The sequence below is a fragment of the Oryzias melastigma genome, linkage group LG14, assembly GCF_002922805.2.
Source record: "Oryzias melastigma strain HK-1 linkage group LG14, ASM292280v2, whole genome shotgun sequence".
NCBI lineage: Eukaryota > Metazoa > Chordata > Actinopteri > Beloniformes > Adrianichthyidae > Oryzias > Oryzias melastigma.
Genome location: NC_050525.1, coordinates 26412568 through 26435119, shown reverse-complemented (window position 1 = coordinate 26435119; position 22552 = coordinate 26412568). Strand labels below are relative to the sequence as shown.

Genomic DNA, 22552 nt, shown 5'->3' with positions numbered 1-22552 from the left:
GAATAAACACATTAGGCTGGACTGATGTGAACCATTTTTTTACCCCCGTTGGTTGTAGGTCTTTAGAAAAGTGAAATGGACCAGTTAGGGCGGAGCTACTGTTTCTTGGTCATTACGACAAAAGAAAGCACCAAGAAAGCTGTGGTTATTCCTCTTCGCCGCCCACAATCTTCTATCAAAAAACATAAAGTGCAGAAGTACCAAAAGTCAAGCAGAAAAAACATTGGATCTTGAGAGTCCAGCTTTGAGTGAAAACACCCTCCTAAATAACCCGGTCCATTCTAAACCGGACCGGATGGTACCACTTTGTGGAAGCGAGGCTTTAGATTCCTACGATAAACTAAAGCCTCATGATATCACCGTAAATGCTGCATTGATGGATGTAGTCGACATATAACGTGGACGGAGGCTCACACAACCAGCTAGCCTAGATACTAGAACAAGTATGACTTTTTTATTAAAATTATATTTTTTATGAGTTAAGTATCATAAAACTATGATTTTTTTCTCATAAATTTACAAAACAAATGTATTTATTCTCGTAAAATCACAACAGTTTTCTCATAAGTTTATGAATTCATGCTTGCTAAATTAAAAAAATAAATTAAAAAAAAACTATTAAAGAAAAAAAAACAGCAGCTGTTAATTGCTTATGTATCTGTTATTGTACAACCGATAAAAACAAGTGTAAAGAAGACAAGGATTAGATAAAAGCCTAATGCTTCATGGTAAGATTTTAAATAGATAATTTAAAAAAAGAAATTATGCAAAAAAAATACAGGATGTACAACAAAAAATCTGCAAATACCTAACATTTAATAGTCTAGTTTCCCTTCTGGAGCTGCTGGAGCCTATCCCATCTACAGGAGGGTAAAAGCGGGGTTTACCCCGGACAAGTTAACACAACTACACACAATCACAGTGTAGATTCACCAATTTACCTATGAGGCATGTTTTGGGAAGGTGGGAGGAGACCGTATTGCCCAAAGGATACCCATAATGCACTGGGAGAACACCACTGGGATTTGAGCTAGAACATTTTTGCTGAGAGGCAAGAGTGCTAACCACTACACCACTGTGTAGCCCCACATGTCAAAGTGTGAGAAGCTAAACAAACTAATTTTGGTGTAAAAAGAAAAAAAGCAAAGTTTAAATGGTAGAATTCAATCAAGATAAATAATTGTCAAACATTCTTTGTGTTGCTAAAGAAAGAGCAGAAGAGTTATCAGAAACAAGATAACCCTCAAATTTAAAGATGAACCAGTTAAGAGTTAAAGAGAAATGAACTCAGTCAAATGTTAAATCGGGTAATTATTCAGTCAGAAATGCCAAACAGCTTCATTCATCCTTTTTACTATTAATTCTAATTGTGAGCTAACGGCTAAAATAATTCCAGTTAAAACATGATTATTTTCTATGTCAAGAAGGATTTCTGCAAAAATGAAAGATTATTTTAACTGTTAAATCATGAAACTAAAAACAAATAAATGTGGGAAATGAATATAAAGCTTCTATATATTAGTTAAGCAAAATAATTAGGCTGCAATTTAAAGGAAGTTTTTAGTTCTTAACAGTTTTACAGCTCAAATGTCAGAATAAAATACATGTCTAGAATTAGTAAAGTTCTGTTTTCCGCTGATTGAAGCCTCTTGAATGTGTCATTTTTGGCCCCGGCGTGATTTTATGAGATTTTTAACGATCTGTTGTAGTTTTACTGCCGAGCTGTTAAAAAGAGCGTAATATTTAATCTTTATGCCTTTTTCTTAATGCTTTCACTTAGTTCAGTAATAGAGAGTAAAGCAGCGAAACCTGCTCTTCCTCTTCATCATTATTGATGTTCGTGTCTTTGGGAATCTTCCAGAAAATGTCGGGATCAGAAACTGAAGTCTTTTAAGTCGTAAAGTGTTTTATGTTTTAGCGGCTCGGACAGATTTATCATGAAGTCTGTGAGCGTCAGCCGGAGCGCCGCTGCAGTGGCGGCGGTGCATCGCTGCAATATTTATACTAATGTTTATATGTGCTGATGGATCAGCGTGTTTGCAGTCGCTCTCCTGCGAAAGCCCTTCTAAAGGGAGCCGTTGAAGGTTATTGGTTAATAATCGGAGAACACGCCGTCATAAATCTGATGTCATCTCGCTCTGACCGCTCTTTTCCCTCAAGGGTTTTAAGGACATCAACCTGGAGCGCTTCATGCACGGCGGAGCCAACGTGACCGGTTTCCAGCTGGTCGACTTCAGCAATCCCATGGTCATCAAGCTGATGCAGCGCTGGAACAAGCTGGACCAGAGGGAATACCCCGGATCAGACGCTCCACCAAAGGTACGCTACCAGATCTTCAGCAGAAACTCGCGCTGGATGGACTTTTATTGGTTCATGTTCTGGTTTTAATGTTCTTCTCCTGGTTTAAGTTGCTGATCCTTCACAGCTTCTTGTCTGTGTTTAAGTTCAGTCAAATCCTCAGCATTGCATGTGGTCCAAATCACCCAATCTGGTGAGCATTGATGCACACCGGGAAATTTCCAGAGCAATATCAGGATTGTGAGTTTGTAGATTTGGATACCCCCAAAAATAGTGAACTCCCTAAAAAAATGGTTTTATAGTTCAGTAAGTAGTGATGGAGATAACTCTGATCAAAAACGGTTAAACTGTACAAACACGATTAGATTGAATTTAGGGATTTACTGGTTTCTGGAAAATCTCTAAACTCAGGAAGTTTTTACAAGAATTTCTGAATATTTTAGTGTTTTCCAACTAAAACGGAGCGAGTCCTGATCTACCAGATGTTTGAGCTTTCTCACCTCCATAAGAATTTAGGTAAAAGTGTTGGTGAGAAGTGACAGCAGGAGCGTCAGCAGTCTGCTCCCTCGTCCACCTCCGTCACTCGCAGAGGACTGACAGACTGACCCACTTTCAGCTCTTTTCAGCCACACAGATTGCAAATGGCAGTGGGGCAAGAAGGCATCACGCCACGCTAGTTTGCAAACTTCTCCCCCCGGAGCAAATCTGTGTGTCCAACAAGGATTTCTGTTTTCTGAAGCAGATGCAGCCGAGTGGAAGGGCCGAGTCCAGAACGTGCTTTCAAAATAAAAGTCCACATATAGTACAAAGTACACGTGCATTCCATCACTTCTGCTGAAGATCATTTTAAAAATTTTTACTGTGAAAACAATGTTTTAGCTCAGTGAATAATTCAGATAAAATCGAGTTTTTTCATCCAAGACAAATTACCTATTTAGCATGATTATTTTTTTATTACTATTCAACTTTGATAGGATTAAATTTGTTCTAAAATTTATGTTTTTTTTTGTTGGTATATAACACTCAAATGTTATATACCAACTAAAAACATCCATTATTACCTTTATTTATTTATTGTAAGACTTATAATCTGATTGCTTAACACTCCCTGTTTTTGTTGATTTATAAAGAACAGCACCGATGTTGGTGCATCAAATAAAATGTTAAACTCCAATGTTAGGAGTCCCAAAGACGTCGTTTATAAGTTCTCTTTAGCTCCTTTACTAACCATTTTAAACCAAATTTAGTTTAATTATGCCTTTTATTTTTCACAGATCATAATTCAATGAGGATAATTCCCTTTTTTAAAATTTTATTTTAGTTTTTATTTTCTTTGATTACAAAAGTACGTGTAGACGAAGTATTAGGTCACCAAAAAATAAACGTAGTGCTACAATATATAAAGTTGTACATTTACAGGTAAAAAGAAATAAATTTACGACTTTAAATTTGGTAAATGTACAACTTTTTTTTGTATTTTACGAATAATTACAAATTAGGACCACAAAAATGTAAAATTACGAAACTTAAAGTCATAAATTTACAAGAAAAAAAGTGTGACTTTAAATCTTGTAAATTTACAAATTTTTCTCATTAATTTGCAAAATTAGGACAAAAAAAATGTGATGAGATTAAATCCAAAAAGTCAACTGGATTTTCTCACAAATTTATTCCTTTTTTCCTCATAAATGTAAAACAAAATTTGTACAAATGTACACATTTTTAACGTATAAAGTCAAACATTTACAACTTTAAAACACGTAAATTTGTAATTAAAAAAAGTCATAAATTCATTCGTTTAAATCATTAATTTACCACTTTAAAGCCATAACAAAAAAAGGTTTTTGCTTGTAAACTGGCCCTAAAACTCTGTCATAATGAAAGAAATATGCTTAACTCGTTTGAATTTTAACGTAATCCCATTAAAATGAGATTATTCTTGCATTCTAATTTGTTTTAATTGGAATTACATGTTTAAATGTTTTATAACTGAATTCATTTGCATACAAGTTCATGATTAAAGCTTCTTTTTTTTAAGGCTTTGGGCTTCATTACCGTTAATCATAATGAACAATTTTCTGCAGAGTTTCAAGAAATCAATAATTTAACTCTAAACTTCAGGCTTGTTGGTATCAGTCCGTCTAATAGGATAAGTGCAGCTCAGCAGCTCCTGAGAAACGACCTCTCCTTCGGAGTTTATCTTTCGACCGCCGTCACCAAATTAAAGACAAACATGCGCGGCGGCTTGTTGGGGAGTCTGGATTGTTTATGTGCGTGACTTCAGGCTGCTTGTCACCGAGCGACGGCGAGCGTCTCTGTTAAAAGCCCGGACGCTGCGCTCAGCCGCGGCCTGATAAATAGGACTCAACCTCGGCCTGAGGCAAAGTTAATGAACTCCTGCTAGCCGGGATAATTAATGCCAGGCTGCTTAAACCCTCTTCCCGTCCTCCCTCCATCTTCCTTCATCTCCATCATTCACTCGGTTGGTTTTTCTGCCACGCCAGAGGTGAGTTTTAGGGAAATGTGTGGCTTTTGAGGAAGAGCGTGATCAGAGGACGTCCCGGCTTTGGGTCAAAGATAGATTAGGGCAAATTGGGAGGCTTACACTCGGTAGGAAACATGCGCTCCTCTTCTTCTCGTTCTATTTCCAGAAAATAATGAGCAGCTGCTGCAGGAGCTCTGAAGCAGGAAGTCAGTGAGCTCAGTTTCCCTCTAAAAGGATCTGACCAGCAGAACATTGTACCTGTCGGCCCAAATTAGCGTTTAATTGGCTTCATACCTTTTCCTGGTGTGTCTCGTTAAGCCAAAACAGACAGAGCCGGTAACAAGAACCACACTTTACAAACCACATTCCTCCTCCAGCCGGGAACAGGAACTGGGTTTGATTCCTGCTCTGCTGGAACGTCCTCCTGATATCTGCGCCTCTCGTCTGCTCTCAGTACACCTCGGCTCTGACGTACGACGGCGTGATGGTGATGGCCGAGGCCTTCAGGAACCTGCGCAGACAGAAGGTGGACATTTCCCGCCGAGGGAACGCTGGCGACTGCCTGGCTAACCCCGCCGCGCCGTGGAACCAGGGCATCGACATGGAGCGCACCCTCAAACAGGTGAGAGAGGCGGATCCGGATTAGTCTGACTGGTCTTCTGTGTCCACAGCTGATGCAACGAGGTGCTTCAAACACGATAACCGCGTTTCTTAAGGTTTTCCTAGTTTAACTCTTCTTCTTCTGCTTTTATAACTCAGCAAAAAGGGAAAATTAACAGCAGAAAGACGATAAACTTTATCAACAGAGACACAAAGTGTTGAAATTTAGTTTAATTTATTTATAAATCACCCTTAAACAGATGAAATTATTTTAATGCAACTTAGTAGGAAAATGTGTTATATTATTACAATTCTTAAAGTCCAATTCAGTCCAGATTCCTCCAGTAGAACCAGAGGATTTTAGCTGTTGTCTTACGACCTCTGAAAGGAGCCTTTACGGTTTCAAAATAAAAGCACAAATTATGTCTTAATCTGAAGTCTGTGTGATTATTTGTTGACTCTAGAGACAACAGACAAAGAAGAAAAATAGAACAAAATGCAGAAGAATAAATAGAAAAATAAAATAACAAGATAAAGAAAAGATTTTGTAGATCAGCAGAAACTAATAAATTGGAAATAAACAAGTTAAATTAAATCAAGATATGTAATACAAATTTTAAAAATAAAAGTATTAATAATCGTACTAATTTTAAAAATTACGTAGTATTACAAATAAATACACCTGCACACATTGGAGAAATTTACAATAATCAGTATTTTTTATTCATTTAGCTAAAATAATAATAATAAAATAATTAATTATACCCACTTTTTTCTTTTGAGTCTCAACAATCTTTTATTTTGAAAAATAACCGGTTTCTCTCAGCCGCTTGTGCTGCCACAAACGATTATTTTATTAGTCGACTAATTAATTCTTCAGATTAGTCGGGAAAAAAACACATCTTAACCATCATCTGGTTTAAACTAACTAAAAATAAAGAGAATAAAGATGAAAGTGTATTAAACTTTAATAAATCCTGCAGCTTCTTTCCTTCATTAGTTTCTGGTATTAAAACAAAATGAAATTAATTGAAACAAATCATCAGAAACTATTTTTCACAAAAGTTTTGGTCTTACTGACTCAAATAAATCAATTTTTGGAGCTGAACTCTCACAACGTTGTTCAACTTTACTACACTCTGACTTCATATAATATTAATTATTAACAATAATTAAATTAGTCGTAGACTATTTTAATAGTCGATTAGTCGTCTAATAGTGGCAGCCCTATTAGCTCCACTTTCAGTCACTTGAGCCGTGAAGTTTGGTCCGGGGAGCAAAAGGTTTGAACGATCTTTTATTCTGAAAAATCTTTTGGTTTTAAAAACTGACCAGATTCTCTTGGTTACATTTCAGTCACTTGAGCACTAAAAGTAGTTGTGCAACACGGGGAAACATGTATGAGGAACGAATAAAAAGAAACGTATTAAAAAGTGTTTCTAGACATTTACACTCAGTTTTTCATTTTATAAACTTTTATTTTCTTAACCTCAAAGTAAAAGGAAGTGACTTTATTTTTTTGGTTTCCTTTTTTAATTCATGTTTTAAATGTCATTCTACTAATATAAACGTGTGTGATGTTCAGGTGCGGCTCCAGGGACTGACAGGTAATGTCCAGTTCGACCACTACGGCCGGCGGGTCAACTACACCATGGACGTGTTTGAGCTGAAGAACAACGGACCCAGACGGGTAAAGCTCCACCCACCGCCTTCATGCATGAGTGACTGTGGATATCACAGCGCTGGTTCCATCTGTCCGTCAGCTTTAGCACATTTAAATGATTATGCAGATGCATCAATAACTGATGGGATAACTGAGTAAAACCCTCCAGGAAGTGTGTCAAATGTCAGTGTTAAAACTTTCAAAATAAGAGTCAGTCAGGTTTAAAATCAAATATAACTATTAGTAAGAATTTGTCAAATAATTTCAATGTTTAATTAACAATAAATCAATTATTTTGAATGGAAATTCAAAGATATGACATTGAAATTTTACAAAAACGTTTTGTTGAAGTTTTTCTCATTTACATTTTAAACAGGAAATAACAGAAGCTAGTAAATCGCTGTAAACAAGAAAACAAAACCACTTAATTCCAGTCAGTTTTAAAGTTTGTAGTAAAAAAGAACAAATAGAATTCGAGTTGAATTGAAGTTTAACCATCTGAAAAAAATGCCCCTAAATAGCTACAGATTAAAATGACAAATTTTAACATTTCATTTCAATCATTTAAGTTTTGTCTTAAAGCTAAATATTAAGCATTTTTTTCTGTGCAGTTTTTAGGATTATTACCACTGTGGTCAAAACATTTTCTTAATTTTGTTTTATTGTTTTTGTCTTTTAAAATAGATTTTGTAATTTATATTATTGTTCCTAAACCCAACAGTTGTATTAAAAGAAATGTGAAATCAGAAATGAAATTAGATCATTATTAAAGTTCTGTCCTTAATGTCAAAATTTCAATTTTGCTTTAATATAATCTCAATCTAAAAAAATATCTAAAATATTTCTGCACTTGACTTTTACTGAATGTTTTTTTTAATCTTTTAATTTCGTAGATCAAAATACATGATTAAAGCACTTTTTAAATACAGTTTGAATTCATTTGATCAAAGATTATTTAAGTTCTAAATCCATCATGCCTTTGTTCTGCATTTATTATCTTTATTTTGGAACTTAAAGTCTTTAGAACCTAACACTCAACATATTCTATTTTCATAACAGAAATGTAGTTGTTATTATTATTTGACATTATAGATACATTTTTTTAATTCTCACTGAACTCAGTGATGATACTTTTACTGCGTTTTGATGTTGATGCATTGTAACAGTTTTCCGTTCTCGTTGCTGAATACCCAGATGCTTCATTCATGAGTTTGAGTTGATTCCACTGAAATATAGTTTATAATCGACCCATAAATCTGTTGTTTTACCCATAATGCTTCAAGGACAACTCCCACCACGCGACCTCCAAACGTGTCCGGGCAGCCACTGCCCAAAGTCAACTTTTAGAGAAAATTCATCCGCTCGCTGTAAAGTTTTTACTTTTTCTGAAATGTGTAAAAATGTGACTCCGGATTACAAATGCTGCCGCAAACTTACATTTAGATCGTCATGTGGTGGCATTTTATTACATTTTATACCAGCCCAAAAACTGGTGGAAATTCATGTTGTTCATATGAAATACGTGCAGCCCAGAAGCACGTCGCTCCATTGCCTGCTGTCGGTTTGTTTCCAATCAGACTCGCACTTCCAATCGGCCTGCACTGGTGACCCTTGTGCTATCCTAGGCATGATTGCATTAAAAGTGGGGTCATCTGGACCCACAAGACAGCTCAGCAAGGATTTTTTTTTTATCTTCACTGGTGTCCGTGGCAGACGTAAACTCCTGTCCACCTTCGTCATGGGAGGAATCACACATCAATGTGAGGGTGGGGTCAACTGGACCCCATAAGAGAGCGGATAAACCTGACCTTCTTCAAGACACTCAGTATCGATCAGAGAAATAAGAAGTTTGAAAAAGTGAACAATCCTGGCTAATATTTGCAAATCTCAGCACATAAATCTTTCTCTTTTTGCTTTGACCCGCCCCCATAAATGATAGCCAATAACGGAAAAGATCTTTAGTTATGTGGTTTTATTTAAGACAAAGCGATTGTCTTCTTAGCTGCAGTCTGAATACACACCAAACGCAAGGTTTAAGACTAATCATTATACCAGTCTGAATACACCCTAAGCTACATTAGTGAGCTAAACTAGCTAGTCAAAGTCATCAAATTTTAACAAATCAAAGATAATAAAAAAAAGCCTGCTGACTCTTACTTACTATTACCAGTGACTTAAAAACCATCTTAAGATAATTTCACATTTCAATATAACTGTCTGCATCTGTATTTCTTCATTTAAATGATTTATGCTAGCTGCTGCCACCGCTCCAGCTGCTGCCGCTGTCATCGTCGTGTAAATTTTGTGAACGGAGGTTTTGGTTCGTGCGTCACTTTCTGCTCTCATAAAGAAATAAAACACGGGTCTGCGTCTGCGCCTCTTATGAAAGTATGTTAATGAAATTCAGGGAAAATGTGGAAAAGAGGCGGCGAGAGCCGCCGGACAGAATGATGAAGAGAGAATGAACTGAAACAGAAAGCAATCAAGGTGGAGGAGGTGGAGGAGCGGGAGCCGCGGCGTCCCCATCAATCACGGCCTGCTTGGGCCCGTCTTCCTCTCAGGACAGTGGATGCGTGCGGGGTCGCAGCCTCTCCCACACTCATTCCACAGCCCTCCATCATCCTGATGCTCCGGCGCTTCAGCTCCACCCCTGACTTATATCTGTTTACGGCTGCTGTCAAAGCTCCCGGCTCAGATCAATACATCCACTTTGGCATGTTATGGCTCTGCAGATATTGGCTTTTTATTTTGAAAGAGGGCGCTTCCCCCCGCACTTCCTTTTTAGCATAGAAAGTGCTAATATTGAGATGCATCACTAGTCATGTGAAGCCTGAAGACTCGGCTGCAGACGCGATTCCAGCTGAAGCTCGTGTGTTTCAGTTACAGAGACGACCTGAAGATTGGAGACCAGCAGCATAATAAAATATTCAAATCTCATTGGTTCGGAAAAGATTTTTCCTGAAAAAAAAAAAAACAGAGTTAAGCATTGTTATCTAACAAATTACTATTAGTATGTAAAGGCCAAAAAAAGCAGATTGCGCAAAAAGTATGCATTTATTTAATCAGAAAAGTATTTTCTTGTGCTTTTTTTGGTGTTTCATAAATAAAGAGTTCACCTATCGGCTGACTGCTAAATGAGAACTGGACCGAGTGAGTGTGACGTCACCCATAGAAAACAGTCATTTCAGATCCTATTTATTCACGATACAGACATCGCCATGTCACAACCAGAAATGGTCAGGAAGCTGTGATTGGTCAGAGTCGGTCTGAGTCATCATTGGTATGGCAACCACTCTCACCAATCAGGAGTGAGCTTGTGTGAATGCCACACCCCCTACGACTTGAAAACTAAGCCGTTTTGAACATTGGAGGTGAGGGCCAGCAGGCTCCGCCTACTTTAATTCAGGCATCTGATTGGTCAGTTTATAATTTGAATAATTCAACAGAAAAAAGTATAATATGAGGATGTTACAAAATTTAGAGCAAGAACAATTAATCTGACCAATAGAGTAACAGCTGTTTATTTCTCCATAGAAGTATATGGGAGTTTTGCTTCTTGGAGCCACTTCCTGTTTGGAACGCCATGGGGGAGGAGTCACTCAGTCCAGTTCTGATGTACAGTCAAGTGTCATAACTGGTTGTTAGCCCCCACTTTGACCTTAAAGGGAAAATCTTCATCACAAAGATCAAACATTTTACAGAAAATGAAGATTCAATGTTGTCAAAGAACTAGGAAAGAGCGCCGAAGTTGACCTAAATTTCTAAAAAAATATGTAGTAAAACTGCTTAAAAATATCTAAAAACATGCCGATTATAAAAGATATTTAGTGCATTGCTTAAATATGAGCTAAACTCCAAATTAGCCAAAAAAGCTAACTTGTTGCTGAAATATTAGCTAAACTCTAAAATAGTCTAAAATTGCTCAGTAAACTAAATTAGTAAAAACGTTAGCATGTTGCTAAAATCGAAGCTAAACTCCAAATTAGCATAGAAACACCTCAGTTGATGCAAAATTAGCCACAAAAAAAGCTAGCACATTGCTTGAACACTAGCTGAACTCCAAAATAGCGTAAAATTAGTCAAAAATGTTAGCATGTTGCTAAAGTAGAAGTTTTTTTAAATTACAATAAAAGATAAAAACATAGCCCATGAATATGTTTAAAGCCTTGTTGATAATCTACTTAGAATAAGAAATTTGAAGACTTTCCTTTAGGGAATATTTTGCTCATTATTTCAAAAACTATAAAGTTTATGAATACCAAAAATACAAGCAGTAATGTTTTGAAGAAGCTGAACATTTTTAACCAAAATTGCTCAAATCACTGAAAGTGAAATTGACGTTTCACATGCAGAAAAACGTGCAGAAAGAAGCAGAATCACTATAGTGTAATTCGGTTCTGAAACTTTAGCTCAGAAAATGTTCCTTTGTATTGAACAAAAATAGCAAACAAATGAGGATTTATGTAAAGACAAAATATGATGAAAGATAATCAGAGCCTGGATTGATGTTAAAATAACTTTTTTGGGGGAGGGGGGGATAAACATTTAATGTTTCCTTTATGGAATCAGAAACAACTTCTATAAATAAATCATATGTGATTAAAAATATACTGATCTATTTAGACTAAATTTCTTGTGGTAGCATTTTATTTTGAAAATCGTTTTTCAGAAACCGGAAGCTTAAAAATGCCAACTTCAGCCGGACCGCTCCATGAAAATATTGTCAAATTTAAACCTGAAAAGGGTTGTAGAACACTGATTTAAAATATGTTTAGACCCAAATTGAAATGTCGATGTCTGTGTGAAGCTGATCTGCTTTACATGTGGAAATCTTAATGTCTTAACACAATTTACATCCATAAATTCATGAAGCTCCTTTGTTTTGTTGGTCATTTTTGGATTTATGTTGAGTTGCTTGTTTCTAACTAACCGTTTGCTTTTACTGTGTGTCTTTAAAAAGTTCTTTAGTTTCTGAAAACAAATCCTATGGAGATAAAATAGACTCACCGGATTTATGTATAAATGTATATTTATGTATATTTATGCATATTTCTTGATTTGCACAAAATGTATTGTATGAATTATAAACCAAAAATTATGCACAAACAAATCCGGTGAATTTCTTTTCTTTCCAAAGAAATCTGTCAGTCGCTTTAGAAACATTTTCTGAGGCGTCGCGCTGCGACTGAACCAGCAGAAACGCTTTCACCGTTTAGAAATACTTGTGAAAAATTGCCTTGGCGTCGGATCTAATCGTGTTTCCGCCGCAGATCGGCTACTGGAACGACGCCGACAAACTGGTGCTGATCCAGGACTCTCCGCTGCTCCCAAACGACACGACAGGCATGGAGAACCGCACCGTCATCGTCACCACCATCATGGTAAGAGAGCGGCATGCCAACACTCATCCTGCATGCTGCAGCATTCTCTGCGATTCGCAATGCCAGTTGGAGATGCTATTATCTAACGCCGCTGCAAATCACATTAAGGCTTAAGCGGGAGCCTCGGGTTCAGCGGCTGCTCGTCACACGTCCAATTCCCAAGCGTTCAAACCAGGTTTTTTCAGGAGAAAAACATGGAAAGATCTGGATATCTAATTTACAAAATTATAGCTTTCTAAGAAAAGATATTTGGCTTTTTTTAATCTAAAAATCTAATTTCTTCTTTTGAAAGGCGATGGGACGGGGTTTTTGTCTCCTCTGAAACACTTTTCAGTCAAACCGTTGGAGAAGTTTGATGCGATAAAGGTCAAAGTGCTCAAAGTGAGCGGCTCCACCCCAGCTCTAGTAGAAGTAAAGCTGACAAATATTCACTCCACACACTGAATGGCCTTTGCATGGCTTGTGAGTCTGTAAGAGTGAAGCAGCCGGATGTTCATGTTGCAGCGGAGTGGAGGGAGGGAAGGAAGGAGGTGGCAGAGGAGAGTCTCAGCTCAGCACAATCCTCCCTCTTTGCAGCCCCTGATGAGGAACCCCATTTTAAGAAACTGATCCCCCAGTTGGACGCAAGCAGGATTTGAAAGCCCTTAATGGCAGAGTGATGATGGACACGGACGCCTGAGCCCAAATGAGGCCCTAAAGACTCTGAGGAGACTCTGTTAATGGACCCCCAGGTCAGAAACCCGGAATGGAGCGACGGGAAAAGGAAAAGAAAAGACGGCCATTTTTGTTTTTTATGAGGATGCTGGACGGACAACCGTAGAGGCAGAAATGGGTCCTAACGGTTATGGAGCCACGCCTGTGTGTTTGTGTGTATTTGTGTGCAGCTTCTCATCCACAGTTTACTTTTTCTGATGGACCCCCAAGAAGAAAATAACAAAAAAAATGTTTTCCTGAACTTCCTGCTCAGACATTCGTTAAAACAGCTAAACTCTCATGATCACCTGGTTTACGTCCATCACACTGACGCTCCTCCAGGTACAAACTCTGATTGTTTTGGGGAATATAACTCCAAATACCATATATAAAATATCCATCATTTGTTCAAGATTATCCTAAATCAAGTGGCGTTGAGGATTAAAAGTTGCAAGAAAAAGCAGAAACAAACCTTTTATTGTGTTGTTTTACTAATTTACCCTTATTTATTTTTTTTTACTTTTTTTGTAAAATTACAAGTTTTGTCAAAAACCAGTTCACACATTTTTTAAAAGTAATCTTATTACATTTTCTTCGTTTTTAATCATCCTTTTAGTCGCTTGTTAACCAAAAATTGTACCACATTTTTCAATAATTTAATCCAGAACAAAATGTAGAAAAACATATTTAAATATATTTTTACATCATTTATCAAAAGAAAGATTAATCACAGTTATGTTTGTAAAAAATAAATAAATAAAATAAAAATCATTAATTGTAAAAATGACCACTCTGAGCTGAGCTTCATCGAAAAATGATAGAAAACTTTTTTTTTGACAGAAAATCCATTTTGGTTTGACTTTATTTATGAATCTGGATCAAATCTTCAACAAAATCCATTTTTTCTTGAAACTGTTTGTTTTATCACAGACTTTCAGGAAAACGCTAAAAATCTGGAAGCAGTTGAATGAAGAATGTAATAAATTCATTTATTACCATGAAATAAAACTGTGAATTTAAATGACAGATGTAACATAAATATAGGAGGCATTCAGATTTAAAAAAAGCTCAACAGGAAAGAAGATTTTACAGAGTCGGAGCAGAGACGTGGACCATCACATTTCCATGTTTTCACGTTGCTGCTGCATGAATCTAAACCGTCGTTGTGTCTGAAATGTATCGTTCTGTTCGTTGGAAATAAAAATGTTTCGTTGCTGCTGAAATATTTCTCCTCTACTGTCATTAATAATACTGATGCTTTTATCAAATACATCCTGCAGTTACTAAAATGTCGTAACTTTAGTTACTAACAGGTTATTTGGGGGCAGAACCAGATCTGAGAAGATAAAAAAAAGACAATTTCTTCTGTTTGATGTTCAACTCTAAGAACTCCATGAATTTTGTTAGCTCAGTGCATTTTGTACTCGGCACGGTGGAGAATGAGTGACAATGTCTACAGCCAATCAGGATGCAGAACACAATGTGTTGAAAAAACAAACTGGGGCTGTAAAAGGTGAACAATGAGGGAACACTACAGCACTTCTCTACCTTCTCTAAAGCACAAAAAGATTTATGATAACCGTCCCATTTACCCATAATTCACACACTGATGCAGCAGAGCGGGAACTGACCCCAGCCAGTAAGGCCAAGAGGGCCCAAATGGTTTAAAAGTGGGCGGAAAATGTGGGACCCAACTGGGTTTGCCCTTATTGGCTTAAATGAGCACTCAGTGGTTGAGCTCCCTAGCTCAATACAGCGGATCTCGTTAGCGTAATACGATGGAGCTCGCTAGCTCAATACAGTGGAGCTTGCTATCATTCTACAGTGGAGCTCACCAGAATGCTAAAGCAGAACTTGCTAGCTCAATACAACGGAGCTCACTGCAATGGAACTCGCTATAATGCTACAGCAGAGTTCGCCAGCTCCATACAGCGGAGCCCGCTATCACAATACACTGGAGCTTGCTAGCTTAATGCAGCGGAGCTCACTAGCATGCTACTGCAGAGCTTGCTAACTAACTACAGCGGAGCTCGCTAGCTTCATACAATGGAGCTTGCTACAAAGGAGCTTGACATCATGCTACATTGGAGCTAGCTAGTACACTACAGCGGAGCTTGCTAGCAAGATACAGCGGAGCTCTATTGCACAGTTGCACTTTGGTTGCATGAAATGTATCGACTAACGAACGTTTTAGTGGAAAACCAGCGCAGTTAAAGAGGATTAAATCAAGCTCTTATCTTTTGTTCCAGAATTCGTCACAAATATTCTCAACAACGGTTTGGTTAATAATCAGGCATTTTGATTTAATTGGGGTTTGTATTCGTGAGGTGTTTTTTTTAATGTTTAATTGGATTCAATCAGCTGGTCTAATTCTGTTGATCAAACAGTTTCTTCACCTCCAAACACATCCGTTTCCTTCCCGCTCTGAAGAGCCGTCCCAGCTGTGAAGATGGGTCTTTATGTGTCACACAAGGTCACGGGCTTTTATCCGTCTGCAGGCGGAAGCATTAGGAGATAACAGACCTCCACAGGACCTCTGCAGGCCGGCTTCTCCTGAGCCGCCAGCAGAGACGCACAAAGACAAAGTCTGACTGTCATTATATCGACAGGAGACCGCTGCAGGCTTTGATCGAGCTTCTGGACATTAAGCTGCTCTGCTCTTTCAAACCTGGAACAATCTGTCACAGGCTTCTCAGCCGGAGCCCACAGGTCCTGCTGGAGTTGTTTGTCCTTCAGTTTTCCTGAAAGGAGAGAGGAAACTTCCTGCTTGGAAGCATTCTTCAGATATAAATGCAGGTTTGGCTGATCGGCTCGCCTCAATAATCACAGTCATTCCTGTTTCGAATTTAATGTGTGGAAAGCTAAAAGTTTTAGCAGATTTTTGAGTGGAAACCACTTGAATCTAAATCAATTTTTGGCTAAAAGAAGCATAAAAATGAGTTTTATCACTAAAAAATAAGAATAATTCCAATAATCAGAATCACACGTTGAGTTTACAAGAAAAAGGAAAACTTTTGATTTGACTTAATGAAAGCGCCACATACACAACCACACAAAATGCATTTAATTCATCCTCCAAAACTACCCAAAATGAATTTAGCGTAAACTTCAACGCTCTGATAAATAATGTATTTACTTTTTCTGACAGTTTTAAATTGAATAATTCTAAGTTTTTTTAATTTTTGTAAACTCAAAGACGTCTGTACAACTTTTATGTTAAACATTACAGTTTTACACAGATACCACTGAAACCTGTTTCCTTCAAAGTGGTCTGAACAGTTTGATGTCTATTGTGTTTTTTTTCTATTGTAAAATCATTCCCAGTGGTTAAAAAAATGATTATATCGGGTTTTTTTGCTGAAATCAAAAAGCCAGTATCATTTTTTAATACGTTTTCTGCAGAGCAGCAAGAGTTGTGGGCAGGACTGTTGGTGCAGGAATTAGCTAGTTTCCCATCATTCCTTTGTTTACTCTCTCCTCCCGTTATCTTATAGCGCCTCACAAACTCAAGCTAACATTAACATTAGCTTCGACAATACAGCCATTTTCTGACCGTAATTATCCAAGTTCCTAGAGTCGGTGAATGCACCGGACTGAAGTTACCACCCTCATTGTCCTTCGTGTTAGCCCCGCCCCAACGGGGCCAAAATTTTTGAAACTGAAATTTTCAGATTCGAAAACTAAAAAAAAAAAAAAAAATGGAAAGTGAAAAAAAAGTTTTCAATTTAAATTTTGAGTTTTGAAACCTAAAAAACAGAACATTTGAAGCTGAAAATAATTACGTTTATTTTAAAATCGCAAAAAGTTTTGGACATTTTACTTTTTTGGGGGGGCCAAACACCAATATTTTTTACATTTGTTTTATTTGGGTTTCAAATAATAATAGCTCCATATGATATTATTCTGTTTAGGCTAATGTTAGCTTGGGCTTGTAAGGATCTATAAACTAGCTGGAGAGATTGTGAGTGTTTGTGTTCTTTGATATACTGTCATTTTTTAATTATTAACATGATAATTCCAGTAGATTATGAAGGAGAAAAGCGGCCGGTTGAGCCGCTTTTCTCCTTCATAATCTACTGGAATTATCATGTTAATGGGTAAATAAAGTTACAATATGTTAAAGATTTTTTGTTTTTAGTTATTTGAATCTTGTTTCTTCGTTCTTCCTTCGTTCACGACTCCAACAGACGGTCGAGCGTCTTACGTTTTTGCTAAAGGATTCCCAGAATGAGAGTAAAAGTGTTGTTGGCCTCTCACTGTTGTTCTGTCGTCTGAACAAACCCGACGACTGTTTGTCTGCAGAACGACAAACACAGCAAAGCAAACATGGAGCCTGTGTGCTGGTGTTTATAATGGCATGTTTAATTAGTCTCATTAGGCGCTGAGTGACGCGGCGGCGTTGTGATTATTGACCGCTCCGTCGGCCTTTAGCTGTGGAGATCCGTGCAGCGTCCCGACGGCGTCGTTCATCTCCTGGAGCTGCCGGCGCTGTCGCCTCATTAATCTCATGGATTTGGACTCTTTTCACTTTAATATGCACTTTGGTGAAGCTTCACTCAGACAATAAATCAGTTTTTTGCGTCAGCAGAAAATCCGCCGACTCTTTGATAAAAATGATGTTAGAGAAAGTCAAACCGACTCATCTTTTAAAAAGTTTATTTTAACTCTCCAAGGCACACTTTATTTTCATCCTTCTCCTAAATACTTTTAGGTGGATAGACCTGAATTTTTATCAATCCAACACGTTTTCTTTAACTTTTTAACACCAGAGCTGTAATTACAGAGTTTTTTTCTCTGTATTATTGTAATTATTTGACTGTTATGCAATTAATGTAATTCCAGCGGATTTTAAGTGCAGGAAAGCAGCTTTTCGCCGAAATGCAACACTTTATGACTGTAAAGTGGTAACACACTCTTTAGAATTTATGTAAACAGTCGATGAGTTATGCTTTTTATTTTATTTTTATTTTTTTGTGTCGCTGGAGTCAACTACAGTCTTAAAGGGTTAACATGATGGATTCTTGACATATAATCTGCATCAACCATTATCACCTTTTAACATTTACAGTTAATTCAACGAAATAAATCCAAACCAGAGCACCCGAGGGACCAATAGAAAGTGTTTATTTTTTGAACTCTTTACAATAGAAACAAATTAGCATTACAAGCAATATATATATATGTATATTTTTGACCATCTTAGTGATTTATTTAATCTCAGGGTTTCCAGAGATCTCTTTTTAAAGTTATTTATAAAATATCTTTGACACTTCTGTGCACTTAAAGAAAAAAAAAACGGCTCAACAGCAAAAACCATTGGCTCCTCCCACTGTCCTGACTCAGTAAACCTAAAATATATTAGATATAATAATGAATAAATGAAAAGTTTATTGACTAAAGGCTGAGAAATTAAAACAACTCCAACAGGCGTCAAAACTTTAAGCTTTTCATTCTGCTGCTGCATTCAGGGGGCGTCAGACATTACAGTTCTGAAGGGTTATTTTAGTTTGTTAGCTCTGTTTTGTTTTCTGCTGTTCTCTGGTGAGTTTCCCTCCACTGTTTTGTTATAAAGGCAACAGATTTGGCTAATATGTTATAATTTTTAAGCAGCTATGTTTGTTTTTTTCATATCTAATGTTAAAAAATGTAGAATCCCACTCTGACTCCACATATTTAAACAACAGAATACTCTTTTTTTGTGTGTCTCAAATCTAAAACCAAGTGGCTAAAGAGAAATTAGCAATTTAGCAGATTTTTTGTTGTCTTGCATAAATATAAAAAATATGTAAGTTGGATGCTTCCTCTAAACTCAACAAAAGTTAAAATCTGTTTGAGCAAAAGCGGCTGACCGACCAAATTTTCCGCCCACAGGACGGGCAGTGAGGTAAAAAACATTTCTTTAAAAATAGGAACCTACAACTGAGTCTTGCGGAACTCCTAAAACCCAAGCTAAAGATAGTGAAAAGTTTACACAAGAAGAAAACACGTATTTATATTAATCATAAATATCAGGAAAACATTTATAATAAAATTAACTTTATTCCATTTTAAACACATCGTATTCCTGAGCAGAAAAACAAAAATTTACGTTTCCTCTCATCCTGAATTTGCTGCGTTTTTTCCACTCGCTCTGACGCGCAGCGCCCTCTGCTGTTCAGTCGATGAATCTTTCATTCTGCGTCCGGACTGACGGACGTCTGCTCTGATCCGGCTGTCATCCGTCAGAAGTGGACGAGGTCGGTGTTTCTGTCAGGGAGCTGATTCTGTGCTGCCTCTGCAGAAGCAGCACGTGCGTGCGTACGTGCGTGCGTACGTGCAGATGATGGGCGGCTGCGCTGAATGCTTGCTAAAGTAAGTTTTCAAGAAGTGAGAACATTTTGATGCAAGGGCATTTAAAGTATAGCCTATTTTCTATTTTTTTATTCTTATATTCCTAGGAAGATCATCAGAAAAGATTAAACATTTATTAATATTTATTTATTTTATTTTATCTGTTGAAGTTTTTCCTGAAATATTGAGGTCAAAGTTTTAATAATTGCATCTTCATTTCTTTAATTATTGACATCAAACTGCTACTTTTAAAACTGATATTGATAAATGTGAATTTGTGAAAGGTTTTATACGGTGGCCTAGAACCGCCATTGCAGCAAAAAAAGGAACCGCAAACAAAATAAATACATATCTATATATATCTGCAAATAAAAAAGCTTTTAACTTTAAGTAGAAAAAATAAATAGTAACTGTAACCATAAAAGTGATTGCAGCAAAAATAAACAAAAACAATCATTTTTGCTGGGATAACTTCTTATTTGCAGATTTTTTTTTTATTTTTGCTGCGATCTCTTTTATGTTTCCAGTTACTTTTTATTTTTGCTGAACTCGCTTTTTTGTTTGCAAATATTTTTTTATTTTGTTTTTTTTTGTCTTTCCTTTTTTTTTTTTTTTTTTTGCTGCGATGGGGTTTCTCAGCCACCGTAGTTTTATGTCCCTTAAATAGCAAAAATTAACGGGAGATTATTTGCAGTAGCGCCCCCTAAAGGAAGCAGCTGGAAAAACCTTTAAAAAATGATAACTTGTCAGTTTTTATAACTCATACAGACTGTTCATTGTCCAGTCAAGCAAAGGAATAAAGTTTTATTCAAAAGTCCTAAAACCACAGTTCTGTGCAGGATTTGTTAAATTTTCTTTGCATTTAAAGACAATCTGGTAAAAAAAAAAAAAAAAAAGTTATTTAATCTGAGAGAAACATTTCTTAAAGATGTGAAGCAGCATCAGGAAAAAAATGGCGACTAAATCCACATTTCTATTTTGTTGCCACGATTTCATCATTTCAGCAGGATTTTGTTCTAATCACTTGACGTTTTTTTATTCGACAAACTCTGCGTTTGATGGGTTTAAAGAGCAGCGTTTCCTCTGACATAAACAGAAACGGCAGAGGCGCCTTCGCCTCACAGTTTCAGACTGTTGCAGGGAGAAACTCCGGGATAAATGAGGACAAATCCTTCATTTGTCACCGCTCTTTTCTGACGTAACCCTGTAGTGGAGGATCCCGAGAGACTCTCAGGTCGTTACAGGAAACTGCAGCTCAGAAACTGTAACTGTCAGACTGTAACGTCATTACTGGTCTGACGAAACCGACGTCTGGACTCTGAGGAGTTCTCCTGAACAGAACAACTGCAGCTTCAACACAAAAGGCAAAATCCTGTCAGGATCAACCAAAAATCTGAGACTCAAAGACCCGCTCTGATTGAAATTGTTGTTCTTGTTGCACTTTTCTCATGATGGATCACAAATATATAATAATCTTACATTAAAACTGCGTTTTTTGAGATTTCTTTTGTCAAATCGTGTTGGATCAGGAGCAGATGAGAAGTGGAAGTTTGACAAATAGATCAATAAATATTTTTATTTTCCTTGTCAGAGCTGGAATCTGGATCAAAACTGTACAACGATATTTCTCTGTATTTTTTTTCTTCGCTAATGTCAGCTTGGGCTTGTGAGGTGCTATAAACTAGCAGGAGAGAGTGTAAAAAAAAGCCTGCTGGGAAATTAGCAGGGCTAACTTCCACCCCAACAGTCTGGCCCACAACCTGAGATCGATACTCTAATGATCTGCTGCCGCTCTGCAGAAAATATGTTTAATACACTGGTTTTTTTTTTTAGTATTTATTATTTGGATAAAAACTGAACAATCATAATTAAAGACCAGTGGGAACGATTTTATTATTTAAAAACTAAAAAATAAAAATTTGAGTGGGACTTTAAATACCCATTGTAAAGAATGTGGTCCATATTTTCTGCCTGTGGTTCATCCTCCTCCCACTAGGGGCAGTAGAGAGGCTTATCCTGCCCATTTTCAAAATGGCTGCTTCCGTGAAATCCCAAGAACACTTTTGGTGGGAAAAGTTTTGTTCATTTTCTGAACTTTATGGTGAGAATAACTTGTTATTGGTTTTTAAAATGACTACTTATTGTATTGAAAGAGTGTAAAATTAGTTGATTATTGATTCTTTGTAAAATGTGTTGATCAAATTTGGCTAAATAATGTGTTTTTCCCCCAGAACACTTATGAATATTTTTGCATCTTAAATAACAGAAACCTTCAGAATCACCCACCAATGTATAATTCATACTATCTATATCTCATTTTTTGAAAAGATTTTTTTGTGGATTTCATCAAAGGGTATTGATTAAATATCTTGATTAAAAATATAATAAAATAAAAAATAATAATAATCTGCCAATTCTTTGGTGTAGTATTCTTTAAAAGGTAAAGAAAACACATTTGTAAAAAATGAAGATTTTGCTGCAGTAAGTTTTTCTACATTTCTGTGGAGTAAATTACATTTATTTAAACTAAAATAGCTTTACACTGATGCTAGGGAATTTGAATTCTTGTTCTTTATTGTAAATTCTTGAACTCTTCGTGAAATTGTTAGAAATCAAATGAGCTGATCAGCTGAATCCTCTTCATCAGAACGTTTTGAGGATTTTTGAGGCTTTGAGAGGACATGAATTTAATGGGAACTCGGAACTAAACTTTGATTTTAGCCTAAATATTGAATAACGCATAAAACCACAAAACCAATAAAATATTGTTTTAAAATGCTTTTTTTTTCACCAGAGCTTATTTGTGTTGATTAGAGTTTATATTATCTGATAAATTTCGTAAATTCTGCCATGAAAGTTCATTTGAGTTCATGAGCCACAGACGGATGTAAAAACCCACAATGTGAATCTGAAGTTGCTAAAACAATGAAAATGAGTTAATAAATGTTTTGAGTTGAGATGACAAGGGAAGTGAAACACAACTATGACCAAATAATTGAAATTTTCTTCTTTTTCAGGGTGTTTTAGCCCCCTACAGGCAGATATTGTAACTGCATATCTACTCTCAAATGTTTAATGTGAATACTTTTTTTTTTGGCTGAT

The 22552-nt window shown here is 36.6% G+C and overlaps 1 protein-coding gene across 6 annotated transcripts in view; it reads left to right on the top strand.

The window, feature by feature from the left end:
* The window catches only part of gria4b (glutamate receptor, ionotropic, AMPA 4b), a 166448-nt gene that overhangs the window by 102846 nt on the left and 41050 nt on the right, over positions 1-22552 (top strand). For all 6 annotated transcript variants that reach the window (XR_004949060.1, XR_002918622.2, XR_002918621.2 and 3 more), the window contains exons 6-9: positions 2161-2319; positions 5238-5405; positions 6969-7073; positions 12317-12427. Coding sequence is in view for 3 of the 6 variants with exons in the window: in XM_024266175.2 (XP_024121943.1) it covers positions 2161-2319; positions 5238-5405; positions 6969-7073; positions 12317-12427 (543 nt within the window). In the remaining 3 variants the exon portion in view is untranslated. The remainder of the gene's footprint in view (positions 1-2160; positions 2320-5237; positions 5406-6968; positions 7074-12316; positions 12428-22552) is intronic.